The sequence below is a fragment of the Bolinopsis microptera genome, chromosome 13 (assembly GCF_026151205.1).
Source record: "Bolinopsis microptera isolate Bmic1 chromosome 13, MBARI_Bmic_1.0, whole genome shotgun sequence".
Classification (NCBI taxonomy): domain Eukaryota; kingdom Metazoa; phylum Ctenophora; class Tentaculata; order Lobata; family Bolinopsidae; genus Bolinopsis; species Bolinopsis microptera.
The window spans coordinates 10,484,252-10,504,913 of NC_087084.1; the positions used below are offsets into that span (position 1 = coordinate 10,484,252).

The 20,662-nt window shown below is 37.5% G+C and overlaps 3 protein-coding genes across 5 annotated transcripts in view; 1 reads left to right on the forward strand and 2 right to left on the reverse strand.

The window, feature by feature from the left end:
- Positions 1–13,060, reverse strand: part of LOC134825500 (golgin subfamily A member 4-like) — a 33,272-nt gene extending 20,212 nt beyond the window's left edge. The window contains exons 1-16 of one of the 3 annotated variants that reach the window (XM_063837719.1): positions 12,949–13,060; positions 12,572–12,706; positions 12,045–12,158; positions 11,186–11,272; positions 10,705–10,885; positions 10,261–10,403; positions 5,755–5,802; positions 5,126–5,188; positions 4,839–4,958; positions 3,625–3,795; positions 3,214–3,376; positions 2,915–3,036; positions 2,546–2,656; positions 2,128–2,262; positions 460–579; positions 181–359 (exon numbers count right to left, since the gene is read on the reverse strand). In XM_063837719.1, coding sequence (XP_063693789.1) covers positions 181–359; positions 460–579; positions 2,128–2,262; positions 2,546–2,656; positions 2,915–3,036; positions 3,214–3,376; positions 3,625–3,795; positions 4,839–4,958; positions 5,126–5,188; positions 5,755–5,802; positions 10,261–10,403; positions 10,705–10,885; positions 11,186–11,272; positions 12,045–12,158; positions 12,572–12,706; positions 12,949–12,999 — 1,943 coding nt within the window. In that variant the 5' untranslated portion in view covers positions 13,000–13,060. Of the gene's footprint in view, positions 1–180; positions 360–459; positions 580–2,127; positions 2,263–2,545; positions 2,657–2,914; positions 3,037–3,213; positions 3,377–3,624; positions 3,796–4,838; positions 4,959–5,125; positions 5,189–5,754; positions 5,803–6,366; positions 7,909–10,260; positions 10,404–10,704; positions 10,886–11,185; positions 11,273–12,044; positions 12,168–12,571; positions 12,707–12,948 lie in introns of those variants that run through there. The other 2 variants (XM_063837718.1, XM_063837716.1) reach the window with 2 other exon arrangements.
- A 193-nt stretch (positions 13,061–13,253) lies between these two features.
- LOC134825177 (thiol S-methyltransferase TMT1A-like) lies at positions 13,254–15,656 on the reverse strand. Its single transcript, XM_063837327.1, has 7 exons — positions 15,490–15,656; positions 15,207–15,285; positions 14,965–15,104; positions 14,603–14,723; positions 14,356–14,500; positions 14,142–14,219; positions 13,254–13,931 (listed from the first exon to the last, which is right to left on the reverse strand). The coding sequence occupies exons 1-7, from the start codon at positions 15,650–15,652 to the stop codon at positions 13,767–13,769; spliced, it is 891 nt and encodes a 296-aa protein (XP_063693397.1). The 5' UTR covers positions 15,653–15,656; the 3' UTR covers positions 13,254–13,766.
- A 690-nt stretch (positions 15,657–16,346) lies between these two features.
- Positions 16,347–18,050, forward strand: LOC134824776 (uncharacterized). Its single transcript, XM_063836751.1, has 2 exons — positions 16,347–16,712; positions 16,869–18,050. The coding sequence occupies exons 1-2, from the start codon at positions 16,347–16,349 to the stop codon at positions 18,048–18,050; spliced, it is 1,548 nt and encodes a 515-aa protein (XP_063692821.1).
- The last annotated feature ends 2,612 nt before the right edge of the window (positions 18,051–20,662 follow it).

Genomic DNA, 20,662 nt, shown 5'->3' on the forward strand with positions numbered 1-20,662 from the left:
TGACTGGAAAACTATTTTTAAAAAGGTTGGTTTTATCGATCTAAAGTAATTAAATTTAGATTGAGGATACTTTAATATTGTGTAATCACTACTACACTAAGTTTTCTAAGAAAGAGTAATTCAAGTACATATAATAAAAGTTATACATAAATATAATATAACTTATGTAATATAATTTACCTCTGTTTGTTCTGAAGTTGTTCAATCTCCTTCTCTCCTCGCTCACTCTGCTGCTTCAAATCCTCCTCCTTACTGCTAATCTGTTGTCTGAGTTCAGAGTTCTCGGTACTGACTCTCTCCAGTTCCCCTCTAATACCGGACATCTCCTCTAGCAGGTCCTCTAGTGAACTATCTCGGTCCTGGAACATTAGTGTGACGTCATGTCACGTGTGGTTACGTCATGTCACGTGGTGTGCAAAGCTATAATCATTAAAATCTTAAAGTTCACAACAAAAGTACCTTGAGAACATTTAGTTTCCTGTTAGAACTGTCCAGTTCCTGTTTTAAAGCTGCTACTTTGTTGTTTAGTAAGGTTACTTGACCAGCGTACTCCTTCTTACTGTCTTGTAGCTCCATAGCCTGGGGAGTAATTAAGGTTAATTAAGTGATTAGATTTAATTAGGGCTTAAATCAGTAGGGCTGATAGTTTAAGCAGGGGCGTTTTATAAGTAGACGCTGATCATGGTAGTTATAATTAATTATTCTAGCTTTCGCAACAGTTTGATTGTTCTCTTATCAGTAGTTTTATCTGACTTTACACCCGTACGCCGTGCTACACAGCTTACCTTTTGTACAATGGATTTTTCTGTGGAAAATCTTAACAGACTTGAAAAGGAGTTATCGTTGGCGATGAATGACATTCTGAATATTTAAAAAACTGAAAGTGTCACCGAACTGAATCATTCGAGATTGATGGGTGTAAATAAAAACCCCTTGGCTACTGCTGTTGGGAATCTTTCTAAGCTGATGACTGGTAATATTAAACTATGCAAATGTGCATTGTGCGGCCAGCACGATAGACAGACTTAAATCAGAACAGCTCAATTATCAGATCGAACAGCAACAGAAACAACTCGACTCTGTCCAGAAAACTGTATAAATCGAGATGAAAAAAAAAACAAGGAGCGACATGGTGAAGAAGAACTGCGAGGCGACTACAAAGTACAAGTGCTCCGTCTATTAACAGTAAAAAGGGGGTTGTGAAAAACGTACTTCAAGATAACATCCGCAGTAAGAACTTCATTATCTACGGTGCACTTACTAAGATGTTGCACACGACGTGGCAGAAGAAGTGATCAATGATATTTGGGATTCACACGATAATCCTCAAGCTGTGGCTGCAAGTTCGATCGGGACTAAAAAACCTGCAGGTAGTGGTAAACCGAGACCGGTAAAATTGACATTGGCTTGTGCGGAAACAGTGCAAATAGTTCTTGCCCGAGCAAGAAATCTGAAGAAATCTGGTACATGATCACACCTGACAGAAAGAAGGAGGAAAGATCAGCTCATCAGAAACTTGTTGTCAAAATAAAAGAAATGATAACTTTTCAACCAACAAAGTATCACTATATTAGGGCAGGATTTTAAATGTAGATAAGATGTATCATGTGCGTTCGTTGTCTATTTTTCTATGATTTGAGTGTCTAATTGAGACTAATGCGTATATATTTTTTGATTTTTGCTGATAATGAGAAACTGTATTGTGAGTTTTGAAACTGCAACCGTGATTGTGACTCAGGTTTGTGATGACTTGTGGAGCACACATCGCTGAATAGAAATCGCGAAGCAGGTTTCACAAAGGCCAAGTGCATATAATCTAAAGCCTTTTTCTGAGGACACATTACCAGTAGTTTTTGTTATATATAACAAAAAACATATATGTTTTGTGTTACGATACATCTTTTGATTTTTGGATATGTTGCAGTTGATATGTCCTAACAAACAGTTAGGGCATACCAGTTGGGCTAATAATTCAAGCAGGGTTTAAATCAATGGGCGTATTATAAGTAGGCGCTGATCATAGTAACGAAAAACAACTTTTATTGCTTCTCTTTCCAGTTTTGATTTTTGAAACAAGTAAAGTTCAATATCAATCAATTAGCTCAATTAAACACTAATTAAAGTAACCTTGTTAACATCTCTATCATGCAGCTCCCTCTTCAGTCCGTCATTATCAGCACTAAGTTTACTGATCTTGTCTTGTAGTGATGAGGTCTCTTTCTTGTACTCTTCTAACTGGGAGAGGTAACCGTTCTCTTTTACCTGTTAGAGGGTTAATTGGTAATTAATAAGGTCATTAATTAGGTGATTAACTAAAGGTCAGTAAGGGAATATGTTTATTGTAAAGAAGCGCCGAGAAAGTATATTATATATTAGTCTGCCGATGGCAAATCTCCGCAATTATCATTTGGACAAGTAAAGAGATCATATTTTAGTTTGTTTTGAAGCGTAACAGCGTTGGGATTTGATTGCTTCCTATTTGTTGTTGTTCGTTGTCACGTGTCTAAACAAACTTGTAACACCTCCCCACAACTATTATACTTACACTGATATCACTGTTGAGTTGTGCTATAGTATTCTCACACTCAAGAACTCTCTTTTTAGCAGCAGACACCTCGTTTGTTACACTCGAGACGTTGTCAGACTTGGAATCTACCTGCAAGTAACGTCACGTTATGTCCATATAAGTATAATGGTTCAATACAATATTTCTTTGTCCATATAAATGGGCAATGGCGTTTTTCAGATGTTTTATTTTAGAAGCGCGATGGAGCAAGGAACTGCAGTGTAAGGCTAGTATCCAGATAACAATGGAATGTTGTCACCTATACATACCTAATACAACAAGAAAATATCACCTATAAACAGAGGAATGTGTGTATGTATAAGGTCACGTGACAATACGTTAACAAACCTTGGCCTGTAGTTGGATTATATCCTGTTTGTATCTCTCCACCTCAGTTACAAGCTGGAATATCTCCTGAGATCTTAGCTCCTGGTCTCTCTTGGACTGGTCTAACTGAACCGTTAACTCAGCTGTGGTAAACAATTTGTTAGTTTTTCAATTAACAATAATTGATAAAACAATTAACTTATTTGACAATTAATTAATTGACTTACGAATTAAGTAAATCAATGGTTATTAGACTTACTAATATTGACAAGTGAAAGTGAAAGTGAAAATAAAAGTGAAAGTGAAAGTGAAGGACTCACTGATTCTGTGCCCCAACTCCTCACTATTAATATTAGTAGGGGTATGACCTCCAGTATTATCACTAATATCCACTAATATCTCGTTACTAGACGTCACCTCACCACATGCTCTCTGCTCATCTCTTTCAAACTCTAACTTTTCTAACCGCTCTTTCAGCTCCTCCTGTAATGATGTTATCATTCAATAACTAATTCATTGATTCATTAACTCATCAATCAATTAACTTTCTATAAATTTCTACGACCTGTCTATTACATTTTTTCTGCCGACATTGAGAAAATGACACATTCTCCGGTTCAAGTTCAGGAAAGGATCAGGAAAGGATATTAATGAAATTTCCCAGTTTCCTAGATCCTTAATAACCAATTTCCTATCATTAAGTAAGTTATTTTAACTTGATCTCAACTAACCTTCTCCTTGCTAAGAGAGTTGGTAGCATCAATACCGTTCTGTATCGTACTCTTACACTTTGACAGCACCTCTTCCAGTCTCCTGATCTTATCTTTAAGTTTGGAGTTTCTTCTTCTGAGTGTCTCTGTCACTACGTCATTGTACTCGCTAGCTTCACTCATTATAGACTCCTAGAGGAGTAGGGTTGTTAAATGTTAAGTCACGTGACACTACATTATATCAAATTTTAAATTCACGTATTAACTGATTTTGAAAATTTTACTATAATATGCTCAGTTCACCAAGATTTAGATTGTTAATCATTTGGTACATGACAACTCATGAGATCTGTGGCTAAAAAGGTTTACAGCTGATTTATATTGACTTCATTAAAATTAATAACATATTTAGTAATCCCCTTGGGAAAAGCAGAGATACTAAAGAGAAATATTAGTCAAATATTATTAGAAGTACTCAAATATCAAGTTTCCTGTACCAAAATTTCACTGTTGTGGCGAAATGTTTTTTACTTAGTGAGTTCACTGTGTAATGTGGAAGGAACAAGACAAGATTAAGGCACTGGAAGCATTTAAAAATTCACCAATTAGTCCCAAATACAAATGGGACATGATATGAAGGTAATACAGCTCCAGATGCTATCTAACGCGTTATAAATCAAGAGGCTTGCATATAATGAACATATTGACACGGGTGCAGAGTTGAGTCTGTACGGAACCTAGTAGTTTCAGATCCTTGTTTAACTTGCCGTACAGCAAGGTCATCCACTACTTTAGCCCGGCGAGGCACATAACTCCCTCTACAACTCCATGACAAATGCTTCATATATACTAGCCGAGTTCACAAGTTATATCTTTGTGTTTGAGAAGAGCTCGTTAGAACTGCTTCCTTTCCCTTCAGTATCCCACAGTCTCTCGAGTTTCGTAACTGCCAGAGAACTCTCTTAAACAATTACTAGACTCGGTGATTATAAATCAAGAGGCTTGCATATAATGAACATATTGACACGGGTGCAGAGTTGAGTCTGTACGGAACCTAGTAGTTTCAGATCCTTGTTTAACTTGCCGTACAGCAAGGTCATCCACTACTTTAGCCCGGCGAGGCACATAACTCCCTCTACAACTCCATGACAAATGCTTCATATATACTAGCCGAGTTCACAAATGCCCAAATAAGGTTGTACTCCAGATGCTATCACAAATAAGGTTGTACTCACAGTATCAGAAAAGCCTCCCATAGCAGATATGTTCTGGAGTTGCTCTCTAAGTGTCACTATTCTGTCATCTTTCTCTTGAAGTGACGTCACTAGCTCCCTTCTCTCGTCCACTATAGAGGTCTGGGGGAGTAGAGAAGAGATAAGAGATAAGAGATAAGAAATAAGAGATAAGAGGAGAGGAGGAGGTGTTATTGTTTCAGGTTAGAAGTATAAACAGGTAATGTTTAGTACGATTATTCCACGATTAGGTAATTAAATAATCCATTAACCAACTAAAATCAAATTACCGTGGTGTCTTTGAGTTGTGTTATTTTCTTAATAGCCCTGTCCTGACTGACCGTCAGACATTTCTGAAAAAGATAGGAAATTTTATTCCCTTTCTCAATAATCTAATCTGCTGCGGGTGCTGCAATTAAAGAAGTTATTATAATTTGAGCCGGCCGCCTTCAAGTGAGGAAATAATTAAAACTCCTGATATAAACCACTCTGTAGACGAGAACTCCCCTCAGAACCCTTATATTTAACCGTTAAACTGGCTCATGGAAATGAATCCCTCTGTAAGGTCATAATATGTGCAGTTTACGTTTGTAAGGTTGCTCCTCAATTTTCAATAATTAAAATAACAATTTCCTCCCAGCCCCATTATTTATACACATTGTACATGTTAATGTCATGTACACACTATACTATACAGGTCTATATTGTACAGTGTGTACAGTTTACAAAGTACATGTAATAGAGTCAGGGAACTTGTACGACTAGCTTACACAATGTTTCTCCAAAACTAAACCCTCTGCATCATCAATCACCGTCCGTTTATTTATGTATTTATAAGTCAAGAATAATCGTTTTGTAAGCTTCATAGTCCACACTGAGCTAAATATGACCAAATAAGATATGTATTATAAATACATACCTGTAGATTTTCGTTCTGTTTCTGTAGCTTCTGGCAAGTCACTGACAACTGAAATAAGATAACGGTCAGAGTGAACAAAATCTGAACAGACACTTTCGGTTCCAGTTTCAGTTTCAGTTTAAGACAATCTGACACTTATTATGTATGTGACTATAGCAAATAAATGAATGTCGCCGGAGAGGCACCATTAGAGTAGAGCGAATAATGCGACTTCGCAACCAACAAAATGGTGCTCTGAGTGTTACGGAGTTATCTGCAGTTATACTTAGCTGCCATTTACCCAAATTGAAACTAGCTTCAACTGCTAATTTATCTCTACACATGTGAATAGTAAACAGTTACATTTGAAATTATCAGAAATTTATCTCAGTTGTACCGTCAGATGTGACTGAGAAACATGTATTTAGGTACGTAATGTACTAGTTATGTATTATATTATGTATTATACGTATTTACTATTTAGGGATATTTGCAGGAATGACGTGTTGGTATAGAGAGCGTCCAGAATCCAGATAATTGACTAGCACAAAGCACAAGCCGTTTGACTAGAATTTAGAGATACTAAGATAATCCACAAATGTGATAAAAACTGTGTAGAATAATGGGACTCACCTCAGAGCCGTTGTCAGAGCCTAAAGAGTTAACAGAAAGCGAACTAGAACACCTCCTTAAACCACGATACGACACATTACTTCTAGACCTCCTAACACCACTAATACTTTCTCTTTCACCTTCTAGATTCGGTTTCACTTTCAATGTACTACTGGATTTCCTTAGCCCATACTCAGGTACAACTCCGTTCAAGATTCCATACTTCAGATGCGGTGACAGGTTTTTAGGGGTGCTAGTTTTAGAGGTGTTTAAAGAGTCGGTGTTTTGAGAGGATTGTGATTTGCGTAAGGAGTACCGTGACGTCACAGGAGGGGGACCACTGTCGCGCTTATCTGATCTGGTCGCACGTGCTGATAAAATGTGCTCTGATGGTGACTTCTTTACACGTGCAATATTGCTGGAATTTGTGGTATTTTGTTTCCTGCTAGGAGGAGTTCTGGCGTACAAATACTTGCTTTCCTTGATGAAAGTCTCTATTCTCTGACTTGGTAAAACACTGACATTTGAGCAACTCTGAGATTTAGAGACTGATGTTGGTTCTGGAGACGATGTTTTAGAAGCTGGTGTTGGTTCTGGAGATGATGTTACGTGGTGCGGTTCTGTTATCATTGGAATGGGTTCTGGAGAGTATAGGGTTGGATCCGGAGACTCCAAACTGATAATACTGGAAATGTCTGAGGTTACAGAAGCAATATCATCGTAAACATCTGCGGTGTTTTCTTTCCCCACCGCAGTTCCGTTACTAAAAACTGGTTTCATTGTGCCTGATTCTGGGGTGAATTTTCTGGGTTTAATAACATTCTCTATGGGATTCTGGAGTTTGAGGTTTCTGGGTGTGATAGGTTTAGGACCGTGAGGTATTTTTAGTTGGGGAACACCACTTTGACTTGATCCAGCCCCACGTGACGTCATCACCTTGTCACGTGACGTTACAACTTTAGGTTTAGAAGGGGTACTATAAGCTAAAGGTGCAAACTTTTTCTTGCTTCCTTGAGGAACTCCCGATCCATTTGATGAAGGTTTGGAAGGAGTACTTGTAGACAAGGGATCAAACTTTTTCCTAGTCCCTTGAAGAACCCCAGACTCATGGGTAGCGGGATTACGTTTGGTAGTTGTGTTGGAGAAGGTTTTAACTGCTGTTGGAGATGAGAACCTCTGTACTGATTTGGTGGAAGAGGAGGAGGGGTTTGTGGAAGAGGCGGTAGAGGGGTTTGTGGAAGTGGCGGGAGAGGGGTGCAGGTGGGTGGAAGAGGCTATATTGTCTTTATTAGGTGAAGGTTCCGGTTTTGATTCACCAGCTTCCAATCTATCTGATTTACTTGATGGTAGGATGGGTTGGCTATTAGCCATCATGGTTTGTCGAGTATATTTCAAGGGTAAAAGAGGATACTGCCCGTCTGAAGATGGACACCAGAGGAGTATGGGATGAGTTACAGAGGAGTAAAAGAGGAGCAGCCTGCAGCACCAGCCAGGTTGTATTTATATCAGGACTAGAATTGAAGGAAAGGATAGGGTATCTTCCATGGGAGATGGGCTCTATCTGTTCAGTAATAACGATTTAAATCTAATACTATTTAGTCAACATACTTATTAAAGAAATTACTAATTGGAAAAGATTTCAAAATTCAAAAGCTTAATACAGAAATGGGATCGTACAATAAAAGACAATAAGAGTGATTCACAGTATATTACTATTAGATAGCAAACTCGAATTGGTAACGAAACAAAATGAAAAATAAGCAATTTGACAAAGATCCAGCACGTTAATGCAAAGAGATTCAGTAAGTAATTTCTAATGTGCACAAAATAATATTACGCAAGTAACTGCACAATAAGCTATAACACGTCATCTCTGGAGTGGTAAGCCACTAGTAAACAGTCTACACTCGACAGTAAAACTGAGAAATAGGAACTAGAATATCATTGTTAGAATAATATGCAGACTAAAAAGTAATCCAATTGAGGCTAGCAAATTACAGAACAGAACGTTCAGTCGAAACGGTGTAATAAATTTGCATTAACAAGCAGGTTTGGCAAAATGTATCTAGTGTATACATGTGGTGTACTGAACGTGGAGCCAAGTTGAATGATTGAGCCATTGTTTATTAGCCCACATAGAGTATGTTGAATGTTGATAATATCAGCTATTGTTGAACAATTAACACGATGCCTTGGTATATAATAGAGTCATAGAGTACTGCAATCATTACAATAACCACACTGCGACCTAATAATCTAGCTTGTACAATGAACTTGTCTCAATGTACAATGTACCTGTCTCAATATATACATCTGCTGCTTCAACGATCAAAACAAATGTTATTTTACACCAGTACATGTTACTCCATATTATACACTATATTTATATTTTAACAAAATGCAACATTTGATTTCAACTTTTTAACTCTTCACAAGCAAAAATGAAATGTTTGACCCTTCAAAACATAGCAGAGACAACCTTCACTGAACTAAAATACAAATTATTGAATGCGAACTAAATCTACATGAACTAACAGAACTACATCACTATATATCAGAGAGGTGCACCACCCACCTGCTGCCAGCAGTACAGTTTACTTGCTGGTTATGAGGCAACATATTATGTAGTGTACGAATGGATTGATCAACAGTTTGCGCAACTTTATAAAATATTGGTATAATATGATTCATATCATGTTAAAATTCATTCCTTTCAGGATTACTACTATTGTTTATTTAATAAAGTAACTACCACTTTTGTTAAGACTTTATCAAAGATTTCAATGAGCAACATGTTATCCTATATCATTAATTACAGCCCGTATAATGACATGAACTAACTAAGCAGTGAGCAAGAAAACAAAGGCCACTACAACAGAGAGAGCTGCAGGAAGGAGAGAGTGACCACTAAAAACTAAAGTTCACAACTGACGGTATATAATGATGATGATGGTGGTGTAAACCACTTCAACTGATGATCACGTAATATGATACACGGAGAGTAAGAGTGTGACGTGTAATTAGGGAAGGGACTACTAGTCTGAACATTTGAGTTACAATATGAACCTTGAGACTGTTTAGTTAACTAGGGCTAATTGGTTAATAAAACTATTATGGCCCGCTTTATACCAACGAGCAAGTACTTCACAAAACACAAGATAAAGTTCAAACTAAACACGCAAAGTAAGCTAACCTGCAAACAATTGAAGAAACTGAACTGTAACTATACAAACAAAGGTAACAAGTTATACAATATACATTATACAACCTGTAAAACTAAACACAAAGACTGCACAGATTACAAAGATAACACTTGTTTTAATACAACATAAAAAACAAACAATACCCCAAGGAGCCTGGAACAATATAAACTACAGCCAACATATCGACTACTGTTGCGGCAACTTGAGAAATATCACTAACGCTCTCGATATGGAATAATTGGCGAGCATTAGAAAAGTTGGTATTTAGGGTGGCGGGAAGCGGTGCACATTCTGCAGATTGTTTACACTTTACATGTGGTGTACTGTACAGAATGTGTGACGTCATCACGGGGTTCGTGACGTCATCACGGGGTTAAGGTGAACATGACGTCATCAAAATACCACAGTGTCGGCATTTCAGCTAATATTCCCAGTATTTCATTAGGTGAGGGGTTACAGTTTACACAGACGAGCACAGAGAGGTGTACTTGAATTTAGTGCCAACGGGAACTGTGATACACGGTTTCAATGATGCCGTTAATTGTAAAATGTAAATTCTGGCACCTCTTGACATTGGTTAGTGAAGGAAAGTGTAGGTTTTTACGTGGGGATTATTTTCTGTAAAACACAATTTTGCGTTATCACACCACGTGACGTCACCACAAGACCACGTGACGTCACCACAAAACCACGTGACGTCATCACAACTAACCTTGTCAAGTCTTTCCCTGTTCTTCCCGTATCTCAGCTTGTATCTCTGGTATCTATCATACAGTTGTTCGTACGTCATACTGTGTCCTAGCTCGCTTGTGTCGGATACTATTGATTCAGACAGTTCAGAGATGTCTATCAGAGCTGAAAACATGGAGTAGGATAAACATGGGGTAGGATAAACATGGAGTAGGATAAACATGGGGTAGGATAAACATGGAGTAGGATAAACATGGAGTAGGATCTTATACAGGATGTTGTAGAGAATTAAGTACAGAAAATAACGCAAATATTGCGCTGAAAATTAAGAGTAGGTCAGTGAATTTGTCTACGAAAATAACACAAATACGACGGCATTAAAACACAACATGAGGTCACCACAACACCACGTGACGTCATCATAACACCACGTGACGTCACCACAACATCACGTGACCCCACTCACCAGCTCCGCTCCCCGCGGTACCAGGTTCCGTTACAAGAGCAGTCTCCTTCAGGATCTCAACCTGGGACTGCAGCTGGAAAATGAGCTCTGACCGCTCGTTCAGCTGCTTCCTGTACTCGGTGGTGAGGGAAGCTTCTGTTTTATATTTACGTAGATCCTCCCTCATGGTCTTAGTATCTTCCTGATTTTAGGAAATAGCTTAGATACAAGTTAAATAACATATTTTATTTAAGGGATAATTGGCACATGATCCTTTTACGGGCTATAGGTACATACTTTATCATCGAATAATACCACGAAAATTCCATGCGTTCGAAACAAAGAATTATTAGACTTGCATTTAATTAACAGCAGCAGTAAATTCAGGCAGACATTTAAATAATTTCTTGACAATTAACACCATTATACTTAAAATAGATATCATGCTAAAATAGAGATATTTCAAGTCTAAAACAATCAGTAAAATTAGTAAGAAGATAACCTGAAGATTGTTCTGGGCTGCTACCACGCCGTTATACTGCCCAATTACATACTTTAACTTCTTACGTAGCTTTAGTCTGCTTACTGCCTGTAAGGTTGACAAATTAGGGTACAAAAATAAGCAACTTTGAGGTTTTAAAGTATAGTATAGTAGTATAGTATTATTTTTGATATGAGTCACTCTGAGTTTGTGGGTCTCATTGAAATGAGAGTACGAGATTGTGAATATGGGCTCGTCCACCCACCCCTCTCAGAGTGGTGCAACCTGCGTCAGAGGGCACCTAATACCGGGGTAAAATAGCACCTTTAATGGTAAGATTTTACTTAGATTACTGTAGCAGACACCACTTAACATGTACACACAGCAAGTCCACATTGACCATGTTACAAACCCGGCCATTGAATCATTAAGATATATTTAAATGGAATATGGAATATGGACACGGTTATTTGAGTAGCCTAATCCAGTGACACGGATCACACAAACCGTTCATATGATAACGTTCTAATTAAGTGTTACAAATTATAAGTAATAACACAGATATGACGTCATCACACCACCACGTGAAATCATCACAACACCACGTGACGTCATCACAACACTACGTGAAATCATCACAACACCACGTGACGTCATCACAACACTACGTGAAATCATCACAACACCACGTGACGTCATCACAACACTACGTGAAATCATCACAACACCACGTGACGTCATCACAACACCACGTGACGTCATCACAACACCACGTGACGTCATCACAACACTATGTGAAATCATCACAACACCACGTGACGTCATCACAACACCACGTGACATCATCACAATACCACGTGACGTCATCAGGAAGTCTTACCTGTTTTCTAAACAAGTCAGGTAGTTGGTTGCCAGGAGTCAGGATGACAAGTTTGTCAATCTCCATCATCTCATCCTCTGTTACTTGCATCACTGAGTCTGGAGTGTCAATGTCCTGGGCGAGCTACGGAATGCAGGTACAGAACGGTGTTTTGAAAATCGGTTAACAAATATTCTTAATTGTCAGTTGGAAGATAAGACCTTATCTCTAATAAAATTACAGCTATTTTAACCAAAAAGATCAGTTATAGATCAGTTATTAACACACTTTAACAATACTGAGCAGCTTTTATAACGATATTAACTTGATAGTAAACTAAAAAGGAAGAACAACCACATAAGTGACATTATACATTATATACCTTTATATGTATATCAAGGAGGAAAACTATACATCGCTAACAAGAGTGAATAATGATGCAAAGTGTAATGAGACTAGCTGATGTCCCATTTTTATATTAATTCACTAATTACACACCACTGAAACAAGTAACATAATTCCAATTAATTAGCTAATTAACTAATTACCATTGAGGAATTAGTGACAACATCAGTTATCTTTTGTCTGAACTTGCCGAATAGTCCTCCTCCACCGTCAGAGTTATTACTGTTGTTAACCATAGAGGTATTGGGAGTGGAGCTATCTTCTATGCTAAACGAGGCCTGTGAAAAGTGGTGAATAGTTTATTAGTATTAATATTAGTACTATCAGTATTAATCTACAGTCTATTAGTATTTAATTATATGAATTAGGTGATTTTAGATTTTTCTCATACAACAATCAGTTAGACATTAGTTTCGTAAGGTAAATGCGCTGAAAATACTGCTGGATAAGCCTGAGCAACAAGGAAAGAGCAGAACGTGGTCACAGAAAGAATAAGAAAATTACACTTTTCCCCACTTACATCATTGCTGGCAATGGACTCGTTGAGCCGCGCTTTTAGGCCTTTAAACATGTTGAGAGATAGTTGAGGGAGAGTAACAGTGTCTTAGGGTGAGGATGACATGGCAGCTACTGTAGGAGTTATTAGTAAATTACAGTAAAAATCCCATTTACCGCACCCCGATTTAGTATTCACCACAAACCCTGATTTACCGCAGACCCGATTTAGCACGGCCATTTCCTTTCCCCAACCTCTGAATCAGAGTTTTATAGTTAGTGGGGTTTTAATGTTATTAATTCATTAGTCAGGTAAATGAGCAGAACCATGGAGTCAGATTACATCACTCAGTTAACAGTTTAAAATAGCAAAATATTCAGTGTTTTCAGAAAATATCAAATAAATTTTCGATCACGCACTAATTACATACTTTAAAATAATTTATATTGTTAACTTTAAATTTGTTTGATATTTAAATACCGATCAGTTGACCTATAATGCCTCGAGCAAGTAACCTTTTAACTTCTTAAAATAGGTCGATATAAAATGTAGATTCTTACAAAAAGTTATAAGATTGATTCAAACAAAAGCCATTCCTATAGCTATAGGTCTGCTTATAAATCTATCACTAAGTCATCTAATAGATAACATTATTAAAATAATAAACTAAAAAACAATAAGAAACAGGGTTGAATCATAAAATTAAATAAATCTATCAACTTCGTTAGCAGAAATCATAAAAATAATTTAAAGTAAATAATACAATTTGAACCTAAAATTGTCAATTTGAGGAAACATATATTTCATTATAAATTAAATATATCTAACAACTGAACTACTTCTCACTTGACAGCATACCCGTAAACATGGGGTGCTAAGCTTCTCATAGGACCAGGCATTCTCACTCCATTAAAATTCAACTCCAGATAAGATAAGTTCACTTTACTAAATCCGGCTGTTTCTATCTGCGTTCTAAGGTCTCCGATGTGACAGTTCCAATAGGACATCTGGAAAATTGTATTGTAATTGTTTTGATTAAATATCAATAATGATTCAGTTAAAATGGAAGCTGGTTAAAATGTTTATATGATAACGAATAATATGGAGTCTCCAAACTTTTATCAAAGCTGAAACACATCCACTACTGAAGCAGTGACAAGTTGAGAAAGGTTACTATACTGTTGCCTACTTATGAGAAATAAGTTAGTATAAAGTACCTGTAAAATAAAGTTCATCTGAGAAAACCAAAATGCACTGTACCGCCTCTCAGTAATCACATGTTCAATAAAGTACATCTGAAGAAGGAAAGTTCAATTAATGTGGTCACAAATTTTTTATCAGGTGATTCACGAATGACACTGCCTTCAAAGCATCATGACACATCACATGGTGACAAGACATTGTTAAATAGTAAAACAACATTGAACCTACTTTGCCATTAGGTTTGAGTACACGAAGAAATTCCAATAAAGCTAGATTAGGGTTGGGAGAGGAGCAGAGACTGTGAATACACACCACAGCTGAGACAGTGTTATCTGGAACAGTCATCAGTCGCTCTGGTATTGTTTTTAGGAATCTGGGGGTAGGTGATGTCACATGATGTTGTGGTGTTGTGGTGACATGTTTGGCATCCTGATTTATGAATTAATAATTGATGACACAACATCATGTAGCTCACCTATCAAGTGTTATCCGAGGTTCTTCATTATTGAAGTTCTGTTCCAGGTGCTCCTTAGCTCCCCGCCAGTAATCTATAGCTATGTAAATACAGCCGTCAGGATAGTACGATATATTTGTACCTGAAAAGAAAGTGATTTAATAACCTCATAGAATAAAGTTAAATAAGCTTAAACAAGAAGCTAGATTAATTCCAAATTGTGATAGATGATATAGTGGCATGCATCAGAGGAGATGACAGAATTGAACAAAAGTCACAGCCATGACTTGGAGGGTAAAACTTTGTACAAGCAGATCAAGGGAGGATGCAAAAATATATCTCAACAAGAGATCCAACAGTGTGTAGTATTGTAATAAACAAACCTCCCCCGGCGTTGAGTTCCAGAAGTACCAGTTTACCCTGCTCGTTCAATGGTAGATCATGTGACCCTTCTTTCAGCTCCTTCAATAAGCCCCCCTTTATCTTCAACAAGTCGGGAATTGTGGTGGATCTATGAAAATACCTGTAAAATATCACATCATTAGTGAAAAGTAAATGCGAGGAGAGTAATACTGACCAAGAGAGCTAGAGAAAATGCATAATTTAGAAAATTAAGGTTTCCAACCTGCTTTGTATCTCTACATTTTTGAAGAAGGAAGTCCTACGGAGGAGGAAAGGTATAAGCCTCAGACCAACAACCGTAGCTGAAATTGACTGTTATGTAAATTCGGTTCTTCAAAGTTCAGTTTTTTTTCCTTTATTTTTACCAATCAAAATTATTGTAAGTAAAAAACACAGCTCCATTATTATCCATATATGGTCTAGAGATTATCGAGTCAGATTATCAAGTCGTCATCGTTTCAAGGAATGAGATACATTAATTAATCAGATGACTCACATCAACTTACTGGCACCATAGAACAAGGTACGTACAAAACGGTTTTTAGGGAGCCAGCTATTGATCCAGCTTCCAACCTCCTTTAAGTTCTCCACCACATCACTCAAACTATAGTCTTCTGACAGTGAAATAGCACTCACTGTCGTTATACATGTGACCAGTGTGGCAGTCATACTACTGAATGGTTAAGTTATTGTGAGAGATGTAGAAACGAACTATAATAGGACATTGAATATTGTTCATAAAAACACAAATAGTGATTTCCAGTAACATCCAAAGGTATACTCAAAGGGATCCTAGAAAGACTAAAAATGTTTCGGGAGTGAATCATTATATTGCAATATAAATGATTGTGAAGATCAAACTTAACAAGTAGCTAAACAATTGAAACATCCCAGAAAAAGAAAACAGACTACATGAAATATAAAATAGCCGAATGTCAGTTTTATGTTCATTTTAAACTCGTTATTTTAGCGAGAATAAAATTCCTAACTCCGCAATAAGCTCTAATTAGTTAAGGAATAGTAGTAAAATTGTGTTCTGCCAATGTAATTGCATCACTTGATTCAACTAAATGTTTATATTGTTAGAATGATACTGATGTCCAGCAGACTTTTGTAAATTAAAACCCCATTCAGGATATTTTGCTCGATACACAAAAAAAACACAAAAGACAACTAATTTATATATTTTTGGACCAATCTTTGACTAATCATTTAATAGAAATGCTAAAACAATATTGATAATTTTTAAAATATTGCTTTTAGAAATTTAAAATAGACTGTTAACAAACAATTTAGTTCTAGCAGCACGTCAAGTCGTGCTTTTGCTGACGACCTAACTCTGATGTCTCCCAGGCTGGAAAAGATGAAGAAGCTAATAGATGTGATGGAAAGATTTCTTACTTGGTCAAGGAAAATGAAAGCCAAGCCGAGTAAATGCGTATCCCTGGGGATGAAGGTTATAGATGGAAGGTATGTGTCCTATGACCCTGAAATTTTCATAGATGGAGCTCAAATCCAGTTTATTGGAAATACACCGATGAAGTTTCTTGGCCATTGGATATATGTGGATCTGGGCCTCAAAGATACCAAGAAGCTGATAGAAGACAAACTGATTACACTGTTTCAGGCAGTGGACGGATCAGGCCTTAATGGAGTGATGAAATGCTGGATTTACAACAACCTCCTAACCAGCAAGCTCTCCTGGGACCTGATGATCTACAATCTCCCGGTTAGTTTTGTCAAAGATCTTGAAGCAATATGTACGAAGTATCTGAAGAAATGGCTAGGTGTAACAAAGACAATTACTGTCAGTGTGCTTTACAGAAATAAGGATTGCTTTGGATTGAATCTTAAAAGACTATTGGACTTATACAAGTTCCTTCAGGTGTCCAAAGGTTACTCTCTAAAGAACAGCAAGGATCCTAAAGTTAAGGAGGTCTACGAGCACAGGGCCAAGAAACAAGAAGGGAGCAGTCGGTGGGGTTACACTAATGAGCTGAGTGCTAGAGAAAGAGATCTCTACTTCAGAGAGTTAGTAGGGGTAACAGTGCAAGGCAGGATGGGCTTGGGATCCAAGAGGAGTGTAGCCAGTGAAAAGGAAAAACTGAAAGAACTGGTATCCCACATCTCAGAGCAGGATATCCTGTTGACACTGGTAGACAAGGGAGTTCAAGGACAATTCTTAACATGGGAAAACACCATGCAGCTAGACCTAGGTTGGAACAACCTTATTTACAACTACAAGATGAGCCCTGCTCTTCTTAAGTTCCACCTCAATGCAACCCATGACGTTGCAAATACTCCAGCAAACATGAGCCTGTGGAACTATGCTGACACAGGACACTGTCCACTTTGCGGATGGAGACACTGCAACATTAAACACATTTTGGTAGCTTGCAACTTCTCGCTAAACAACAAACGATACAATTGGAGGCATGACAACGTGCTGCGGGTCATTGCGAAATCCCTACTGGATCAAATCGAGAAGTTCAACAACAAAGATTTTAAACTTGAAGTTCAGGACTGGACAGGCTTCAAGTCATCTAGCAGCTGTTACCAAAAACCGAAGACGAAGATGAAAAGAGAGAGCCCTTTTGAGAAAGACCAAGATTGGCAGATTATCTGGGACGAAGATGACCTCCCAGCACAGTTCCCCCAGCACATCTACGGAACTGCAGAACGTCCCGATATTGTAGTCTGGTCTGATAAAGGAAAGGTGGTCATATTAGTAGAGTTGACAGTTGGTGACGAGAGTAACTTTAGTGACCAAGTAGAACGTAAACAAGCACGTTACAACAGAGAGCTTATTCCTGGGCTGCATGGCAGTGGGTGGAAAGCTCAGCTCTTTACGGTAGAGGTTGGGTGTAGAGGCTTCTGGCATCATACCTTACCAGCCCTACTAAACTACTTTGGTGTTACAAAGAGAGTAAAGAAAGCAGTGTTCCAAGAGGCGGCTTTGGTTGCTCTCAGATGTTCCTATGCAATCTGGTTAGCAAGAGAAAACAAGAAGTGGAGTCCCTGCTACAACATCGCACAAAGACCCACTATTCTACCATCAACTGAGTGAGCTGAGTGTTGGGCCCTTAAAACATTGTTTAAAGCCACACCTGGAATCTCAAGTACCAGGATCAGTGATGGAAGCTAAGCAGATACATAGATGGAGTTGCTATCGAAAGATATAGAACTCAGGTATCCAACATCGTACCTTGATTATATTGTAGTATTTTCTTTGGCAAAAACATAAAACTTTCAAAAATTAACAAAAATTACTATTTTAATTTTTCGCAGAATTCATATTTTATTAAATACACATTGATTTAATTATTGTAAATCAATAATTAAATATGATGTTAAGATTTAACTTAAACGTATTCAATATTATTTTATAAATAAAAATATCTCAACGCGCCGCGCATTTTGTTCAATTAAACAAATAATCAATTAAACAAATAATCAAAGTTTTAGCACATTTTACAGCATAAAATTTAAACAAATGAAAACATATAATGCTCTTAGTGGTAAATGGCCATTTGTTCTGAGCTGTATGATTTTTTGACAATCAACTAGCGGGGCAAGGAATGTACTGGCTGGTAGCTTTTGTACACACCATAACGCTAGTCTGGTTGATTAGTGACCAAATTAGAGGCGTTGATAGGAAGGCATTATAATTTGTGGGTGTAAGAGGAAATATTTGGCATGCATTATTCTAGCAGCTATTTTGTAACAAATGGTCTTTACGATTATTAAGGACGGTAAGTATTTTGGGTGTTCAATACTAAATCATGGCTAAATGTCTAAGTAGGGGCCGGGGGTTTAAATTTAAGGGAGAAAAATAAATGAATATTGGGTTATAATATTAACGTCCCGTATCATACCGTACTTTGAAAATCGAGCGCTCCTGCAAATCTGCCGTATATCCTTTTGAAGTCATCGTGATTTTTAATATGACTGTGTTTATATGCTGTAAGAATCTCTCCACGTAGCAAAAGCAATGAGAAGAAAGATTGAGAGACTGTATCAAAAGAATCATGATTGCCCAGATTATAAACGACTGTACAGGAAAGCATCAGAGAGAGCATCCTCAGTCATTGTATCCACAAGAGATCACTTCTACAAAACAAGGTTACAAGATAGTGCAGGTGATGCTAAAAAGACTTATTCCATCGTTAATAAGTTGCTCAATAAAGAAAAAGTTAGTACTACTACACCTTCTTGCTCTTCAAATCTTGAGAGTGCTAACAACTTTGCACAGTTCTTTAAATCAAAGGTCGACAACATATACAACAACATTTATTTAGAACAACAATCCCTTGAAGATTCTCCTAACTCAGATGAATCTGTTCCTCTTTCTAATAGCCCAAAGATAGTACAATTCCGTCATGTGTCTGATGAGGAACTAGTAAGCATCATTAAGAATATCTCTAACAAATTCTGTGATCTTGACCCCATACCTACAAAGATTCTCATCAAGTGTCTCCCAGAACTCCTTCCTCTGATCTCATTTATAGTCAATGAATCATTAGTTAAAGGTGAGTTTCCTATAAAACTTAAGGAGGCTCTCATTCGTCCAAGTTTGAAGAAACGTGGCCTTGACGGTGAATTACTATCTAACTATAGGCCTATTATTAGTCACCTGAGTAATTTAATCCAGCACATAGAGATGCTCCGCCAGATCTCTCAGGAACAGCTTGCCAGGAGAAAGTTCTTTGCCGCGGATATTTCAGCTTTATACACTAACATAAACGTACAGGGCTGTATAGACGATGTCATTGAGCTAGCTACAGAGCACCGAGACAGTTTGGACCTGATGGGACTCAGCCTGACAGACATTCATGAGATCCTACTACACATCCTTACCAACTCTTTCTTTGTGTATAACAGGACTCTCTGGCTACAGCAGGATGGTCTGTTCATGGGTTTGAGGCCAGGGCCCTTCTGTGCCATCATTAGAGTGTACAAGTTCGAGAAGAACTCTATCTACACCGATCGACACTACCTATCGGTATACTTATCGAACTTCTACAAACGCTACATAGATGATGCTGCCAGTACTGCAGAGACGAAAGAAGAAGCCCTTGCTCTGGTTCAACAGATTGCAGACCAAGATCCGGACAAAAAGTTGAAGTGGGAGGTCGACTTTCCAGAACAACAGGACGATTTTATCCCCTTCCTGAACACTGAGGTCCGGATCGAGCCAAACGGTAAATTAACCAGCAGATTGTACCGCAAGCACATTGTGTATACACCATCTCACATGTATTGTATCTTTTACCTTATCATCTGTTATCACTTACATCTTAAATCATCTGTTATCACTGTACATGTCATTCCATCACACGATCACAATCACGTACTTGCTGTTTAGTGGATGTTTTAAGTTTATTGAATAGCAGATCGAGTAGTGTTGTATATATATAGATTTTGATTCTAATTTTAGTCGAGTATTTGAACAATTTGTTGTCGTTTAGCCATTTTTGATTAATAAATTTTATGAGACAGTTTTCTCACACATTTACCAATTTTGTCAGCATGAATAAGAAGTTGTTACTTTGAAACGTCGTTTATCCTAACAGTGCAATATCATTTGTCGCAAATCAGAATAATCAGAAACTATTTGGAAAAACCCAAAAACTGTCTATAGGCCTATTAGCAATCTCTCATTCTTGTCAAAAATCATTG